We start from the raw sequence: 7244 nt of genomic DNA, 5'->3' as shown, positions 1-7244 counted from the left end.
GTCATGAAAGTAGCAAATTGACCATCAAGCCAAAAAGCAAGTCAAGTGAATAAACACTAGGTTAGGTGATGCAATTTTAAAAGTAAGTTTGCTTCAAGTAAGTTGATGTGTGTAAACATTACACTTGACCAATACTTTTTGCAAGTCATATAAGTAGCCAGTTGACCATCAAACCGAAGAGCAGGTCAAGTGAATAGACACTAGGTTAGGCAAAGCAATTTTAAAAATAACTTGCTTCAAGTAACTTGACGTGTGTAAACATTACACGCAACCAATACTTTGTGCAAGTCATGAAAGTAGCAAGTTGACCATCAAGCCAAAGAGCAAGTCATGTGAATAGACACTAGGTTAAGAGAAGCATTTTTAAAAGTAACTTGCTTCAAGTAACTTGATGTGTGTAAACATTACACTTGACGAATACTTTGTACAAGTCATGTAAGAAGCAAGTTGACCGTCGAGCCAAAGAGCAAGTCAGGTGAAAAGATACTAGGTTAGGCTAAGCAATTTTATATTAGGAAACCCAAAAACAAGATTAGGACAACCATGGTAATGCTATAATTCCAGATATTAAAATAGTGGCTATATAGTCTCACCTCCCTGTGTGAGGCAGCTGAATGAGTCACCTGCAAAGATGATTCCATCAACTACAGTATTCACCCATAATTTGTAACCCATTGCCTATCGATTTAGATTTTTCAAGCGTGTTGCAAGCAATAATTGAGAGGGTAGTACCCCTTATTTTAATGAAGGTGATGTCATTCTGTTATCATAACAGGTTATTCTGTTTAATTCACTCTTCCCCATTTAATTTTGGGTTATTTTAATGTTCATCTTAATCATAGCTTTTCATACATATACATAGAAGGTTTTCATTTACTTCATTTTGTTCCTGTAATATCTTTGGCACTGTAAAACATTTCCTGGCTGTTGTCATACTTGATTTATCATTAGCATGAAAGTACTTTACAATATGAAATGTTTGTGAAGTACCTGTTACTGAATTATAAAAATGTTTTGTCGAATGCAACTATATACTGGGCTTAATTTCTTTTCTTTTATTAAAGATAATATGAAAAAATAGTAAAACTCCTATATGTGCTTTTTCTCACAGCAAACAGACAGATTAAAAATCAAAACTATGGAGTCTGCATTAAGAAAGCACCTGAGTATTGTGGCGTCATTTGGTCCAGGGATACAGCCACAAAGTACAGTTTCACAGTGTCAGGAGATTCGTCAGCCATTTTTCCTGATCTTATAGGTGAGTAAGATTAACCTCAGAAGACTTTCAAACTATCCTCAGTAAAATATGCTAACCTCAGTGTACCTTCTTTCTCATCTTTCCTCCTCCAGCATACTGTACCATTCTTTAAACCTTTCTTCCACCTGCATGATATCCTTGGTCTTCGGTCCAAAGCATTAACCTGTTGTTTTGGGCCTTAGCTAGCTCTTTAACCCTCCTCCCTGTCTATGGCAAAGATCTTTAACATCACCCACCATGGTTCATGGTATAGCACTTTGACACCTTATCTTATCCTTGACATAGCTCTTTTAGGATTCCATCTGGTTCCTAGTTCTGCACTTTAAATCTTCCATCTGAATCTCATCTTTGTATTTTAGTCTTCCACCTTGTACATACCCTAGAATTAATCCTTTGATTAAACCGAGTGTTTTTAAATTCTACTTGGTCCTTGGTTTAGAACATTAACCCCAACTTGATCTTTGACTCGGCAGTTTTACCTTCCTCCCGGGTATGTGAGCCATTTTATCAACCACCAAGGGCATTACAGAGCTTTAATCTTCCACCACTTCCTTAGACCAGCACTTTAAGTGTCCCATTCTCTTTGATCCCCATATTTATCCCCTCGATGCACCATATGCTCTAGGGCTTCAACTATCTGTATGATACTCAGCCCAAGCTTTCAACTTTTCAGTTGTCAGGATCTGTAACATTACAACTGGTCTTGGTAAAGCTCACTAACCCTTATTTGGGCATCTACCCAATGCCCAAACCTTTTCCCTTTCTAAATGCTTGAACATTTTACCTGGTTCCTGTCCAGTCCTTCAACTCCCATACTGGGCCACTGGCTAGCTTTTTAACCCTCCACCTGATCCTTGACCCAAGCACTTTATCCATTCATCAAGTTTTTTTTTCTTATTACTTTAACCCTATACTTGACCCACTCCTACAGATGTAATCCTCTGTCTAATCACTGACCTGAAATTTTTACTATCCATCTGGTTCTTGGCTAGTTGCTTCATTTTATCTCATATTTATCTTAGCACTTTAATGTTCCAACTGTTCCATGGATCAGAACCCAGCCTTTTAATCCTCTTCTTAGTTCTTGGCTAGTTGCTTCATTTTATCTCATATTTATCTTAGCACTTTAATGTTCCAACTGTTCCATGGATCAGAACCCAGCCTTTTAATCCTCTTCTTAGTTCTTGGCAGCAAGAATCTAATGAACAAGCAATAATAATACCGATTCCCTAATATCGCAAGAGGGTCTGCCCCTCTCTTTTATTCTTCTCCTGTACTTCTCTTTCTCCCTATTTCCTAAATCTTTCCCATCCTGAGTACCTGCCTTTGAGCTATAAATTGGATTGTATCCAGGGGTACTCTTCCTTTTCCCATATTCCCCAATTCCCTATTCTTATTATTATGTTTTAGTTCTTGGTCCAATTGTTCAAACACATAGTTTGCTATTTTTCTTTCTTTATCCTTTCAGCATATCCTTGGATTATGTCTCAAAACCTCTTTATATTTAACCAATCACTTTAACCCCAACTGATCCTTGGGCTGACCTTTAATCCTCTGCCCTGCCCTCTTAATAAGTGCTTCAACCCTCCCTGTGACTGGCTCCTTCATAGCTGTACTTGCTGTCTGTCCATCTACTTTTCATTTGTTCCTGCTACCTTTCTTCTTGCAGTCCAGCATCTGCCAACGTTTACTTCATATTGCACCTGCTGAGTTACCCCTCTATTGCACTTGGAGCTGAATGGCCTCACAGGCCCCATCTTCCGGCTGTATTGTCCAAATTCATAAATACAATCCAATCCAATCCAATCCTCCATCTGTTTCTTAGAAAATGCTTCAATACTCCACATGACTCTTAGAAAATACTCCAATCCTCCAGCTAGTCATTGGCCAAATGTTTTATTCCAACACCATATCTTTTGCTTAGTAATTTAGTCATTCCTTCACCTTTTTCTGGAACAGTTATTTAATCATCCACGTGGGTAATATGTCCAGCATTTTAACTCTCCAGCTAGTCCTATGCTCAGCACTTTTATCTTTTACTTGATCTTTGCCAAAGGACTACAGACCACAAATTATTTATCACATTTATATATTCATATGGCTTTTAGACTCCTTTTGTCATTTCATATATTTCTCTGTTGCATGCTTTACCACTCCACCTGTTCATTCCCAAAGCTCCTAACCGTATGTCTGACATATGACTCAGTCTAAAGTTTTAACTGCCCATCTTGCCATATGCTTTAATCCTTAATTTGATTATTGTCCCAGCACTTAGACCATCCATCTTTTATTTACTCTGAACTTTAACCAATCACTGGATTATAAGCTCAGTATTTTAACCTGCCTTCTATTACTAGGTTGAGTGCTATAATATTCCATCTGGTCCTTGACACAGTACTTTAAACTGTCACTTCCTCTTTGACACTGTGCTCAACTTATGTACCTAGTGTTTTGTCCAGTGCTTCAAACCTCCACTTAATTCTTGACCCAGCACTTTCTCTCCCCACTTGGTCCTTGTCCATTGCTTTAATCCTCCACCTTGTCCTCGAAGCAGCACTTTAATTCTTCTTGTGTTTCTTGGTATTATACTTTGATTATTCACCTGTTCTCATATCAGTGCTCCAACACTTCCCTTGTTTCTTGATTAAGCTTTAGATTAACAGGTCCTTTTCCAAGTACTTTAACCTTCCACGTGTTCTTTTGTCCAGCATTGTAACTCTTAATCTGGTTCTTGTTTCAGTAATTTATTCATCTTCATGATTCTTATCTTTCCACCCATTCAGTCTGACAACATTTGATCAATTTGTTGTTCCCTGACCCACATTTTTTAATGTTCCACAGGTGTTTTGTCTCTATCTTTAATCCTTCACAGCTCCTATGTCTAGCTTTTTATCCTTCCATTTGATCCTCTGTCTATCATTAACCTTCAATATGATTCTAGACACATAACCTTATTCGTTATAATTTATCTAGGTGCAGCACTTTAAACCATAGCTGTTTTTAGATCTAGCGCTTTAAACTCTTAAGCTTTTCCTTTTGATGACATTTTAAACCTCCAGTTAGTCTTTGGCACAGTTTCAACCTTCCATGTGAATATGCATAGCCTTTCAACTCTCCAAGTTTTCATCTTCATGCTATTTTGATTGTTCAATTTGACTGTGGCCTAGCTTTTCATTAGGTTCTCTTCCAAACAGTTATATCTCGCATATTTGTCTTTGGTCAAATGCTTTAGCCTGTCACCTTAGTCTTGGCCAAGTATGTTAGCCCTCTTCCTTGTCTAATCTTTCACCTATAGTTGCCACAGAGATTACAAGCGATGATATCATAGCCAATCATGTCTCCTGCATTAACAGCGGTCACAACACATTTGTGACCGCTGCTTACGAGGAAGACAACGTATTTTGGCGATGACGTCATCAGGGGGTGGGGCTTATTTTGCCTGGAATCTTTGTGGCGACTATAGTTTTTGTTCATTTGTTTTATCCCTATATAATGCCCTAGGCACTAAACTTTCATTCTCCACCTAGGCCTTGCCTCTGCATTTGAATCCTATACCTAGTCTTTCCCTTGGCTCTCTTGCGTTAATGTACATATCTTGTATTTTTTAGATATTTTATTTCAAGGCTGAATTTTCCTGTCATTCTTTTAATTTGCATTTTTTGTTAGTAATTCAGTTTCACTAATACTTTAGTTTCTTGTGTATTGTTTGTTATATTTCTTTTTCATTTCTGATAATGTTATACTATATTTGTTTTCATTTCGAATCCTTTTAATTTTTGCTCACTTTGATATTATAACACTATGTATCTGAAAGTATTTCTGTTAATTCCAAATCAGGTACTCCAAGTGCAAGTTCTAATGGCACTGTTGAATGTACAGATGACTATGTGATAATACCGAAAGGCAAGACTGACACATCAGAAGAAGTTGACCGTCTTTGTGGTCTTGGATTTCCTACAAAAGTGACAAGTAAGTCTGAAGATAATTTGTGGTCTTGATAGTGTTCATATTTTTTGTTTTTCATCCCTTGTGCATCTTTAGCCAGTCAAATAGACTAATGTTCCTTAAATTACATTCGCATGCCAAGCCTTCCTGTTTGAAACAGATGCAAAATTAGATTCTATGTATTTGCTCCCTAAGTCATAGGTGCTTCCTAATTCTTTTAGGTACAGGAATGCCGTTCACTATGACTGTTGTGACAAATGGCGATGAAAATGTAGACGGGGCAAATTTAGGATTTAAGCTAAATTACCGTCAGACCAGAGACTGTACTTAGACCAGGATTTTTCCCAACACCTAAGTACATGGCACTCTAGTTAAGAAATTGAACACCACTACCATCCAATCATCGACTTTGCCGAGACTACGATTTTCCTCAATGACGAAGTGACAAGGACGAGCGGCTGCTAAGACATTCAACTTGGTTTAGATCGGCCATCTACTTTATTTAGACAAAGATATCTTTGATTCTTAAGTGATGAGACACTTGGGTTAAGACATTAAACGCCATTACTGACTATTAGAGACAGGGGTCATTGAAGCTGGGACATTGAACACTATTCCCCTACTTACTTTAAGGGCTGCTTATGTGGTCCTGTACAGCAGGGGAACCCTACTCTCTACAGGACCTCCACGGTAGTTTTATGATGTTCATTCGGGTGAATTTAACATTTCCCAATGCGTATTGTTCGCTTACTATTTGATCATCACTGTCAAAACACTCCCAGAATAAGAAGGTCTTCAGTTTCCTCTTGAAAGCCTTAATATCTTCAATTATTCGGATGTCTCGTGAAATCCTACTGTATAGTCTCGGGGCCGCATATTTAAAGGCTATAGAGCCTTCAGTAGACATGTATCTATAGTCCATTTCTTTTAGCGATGCAGATTTGCACCGACTCGCAGCGGTGCTATTTAAGCTCGGAAAATTTTCCTGATCGCTGAATGGTTAGAATAATCTCATCCAACCAATCAGCGATCAGGAAACTTTTCCGAGCTAAAAGGGCACCGCTGCGAGTCGGTGCAAATCTGCATCGCTAAAAGAAATTGACTATAGGTTCTGATAGTTTGGAACCATCTGCGATGATCATTCTCTGCTACGCAGCAGGTTCTCACATTTAATCTTAAAAACTAAAATATCGTCTCGAGGCTATACTTAGCAGTTATATTTCTCAGTCCTAAAGAAGCCATTCACAAGAGTAAAGTCAAAGTCACATTTCTCTTGTACCCCTTACCATTCTGCCATCAAACTTTGCATCAAGTAGAAGAAACAAGTTAGTATTGAGATGGTAAGATACCAATTTTTTTTTTATGTTATCAATCTTAATAAGTACTTGAAAGTATGTTCATGTAACACGCTGCTACGGAAAGACCTTGGGAAAAAAATTCGGCCAAACTCATCTATTTCATTTAGATCAGAAATCCTTAGTTTCATGACTGTTATTCAGTGTAGCCTTGTTATTGTTATTGCTACTACTATTGTTATTGTTTTTTTTTTTAATATTAATGTCATGATTACCACTGATGCTTCGTAACTTTAAGAAACTGCAAAGAATTTTGTTAAAGACTTGGCACTTCTTAAAAAAAAAGTTTGCAAACCATGTAACACGCTGTCAGGTAACCATGTTTGTGTGAATGATATTTATTTAATATTTGACCTTACCTCTACCACCTAAGTTTTACAACCGATTTGTTTGTCATTGTTTAGTAAATTTACTATGCTTTGTGGTGTATATCTGCATCCTCTTTTTCGTCTATTAGCGTGCTTTTTTTCCCCATTCGTATGGAGTAACACGGTTGCTTCTTTTGAAGGACTTTGCTTTGGCTTTTGGGGTGGACCGTAGTCCCGACCAGTTGCCCTGCCTGTCATCGCGTAGACCCCGGTAGTGTATGTTTGTGTTGTACCAGCCACTATCGCCCTTCCTCCCAGCAGCTAGGAGTCATAGCGTGGTTAGGTCTGCATCCAAGATATTTAATAACCTGGTATCAA

At 37.9% G+C, this 7244-nt stretch overlaps 1 protein-coding gene across 1 annotated transcript in view; it reads left to right on the top strand.

Annotated features, from left to right (window-relative positions):
- Nucleotides 1-6931, top strand: part of LOC137615053 (uncharacterized) — a 34668-nt gene extending 27737 nt beyond the window's left edge. Inside the window, exons 7-9 of the mRNA XM_068344686.1 lie at nt 1112-1258; nt 5096-5227; nt 5425-6931. Of these exons, the coding sequence (XP_068200787.1) occupies nt 1112-1258; nt 5096-5227; nt 5425-5534 (389 nt within the window). The 3' untranslated portion in view covers nt 5535-6931. The remainder of the gene's footprint in view (nt 1-1111; nt 1259-5095; nt 5228-5424) is intronic.
- The last annotated feature ends 313 nt before the right edge of the window (nt 6932-7244 follow it).

Source organism: Palaemon carinicauda, chromosome 21 (genome assembly GCF_036898095.1).
Source record: "Palaemon carinicauda isolate YSFRI2023 chromosome 21, ASM3689809v2, whole genome shotgun sequence".
Taxonomy (NCBI): domain Eukaryota; kingdom Metazoa; phylum Arthropoda; class Malacostraca; order Decapoda; family Palaemonidae; genus Palaemon; species Palaemon carinicauda.
This window is presented reverse-complemented; position numbering and strand designations above follow the sequence as displayed.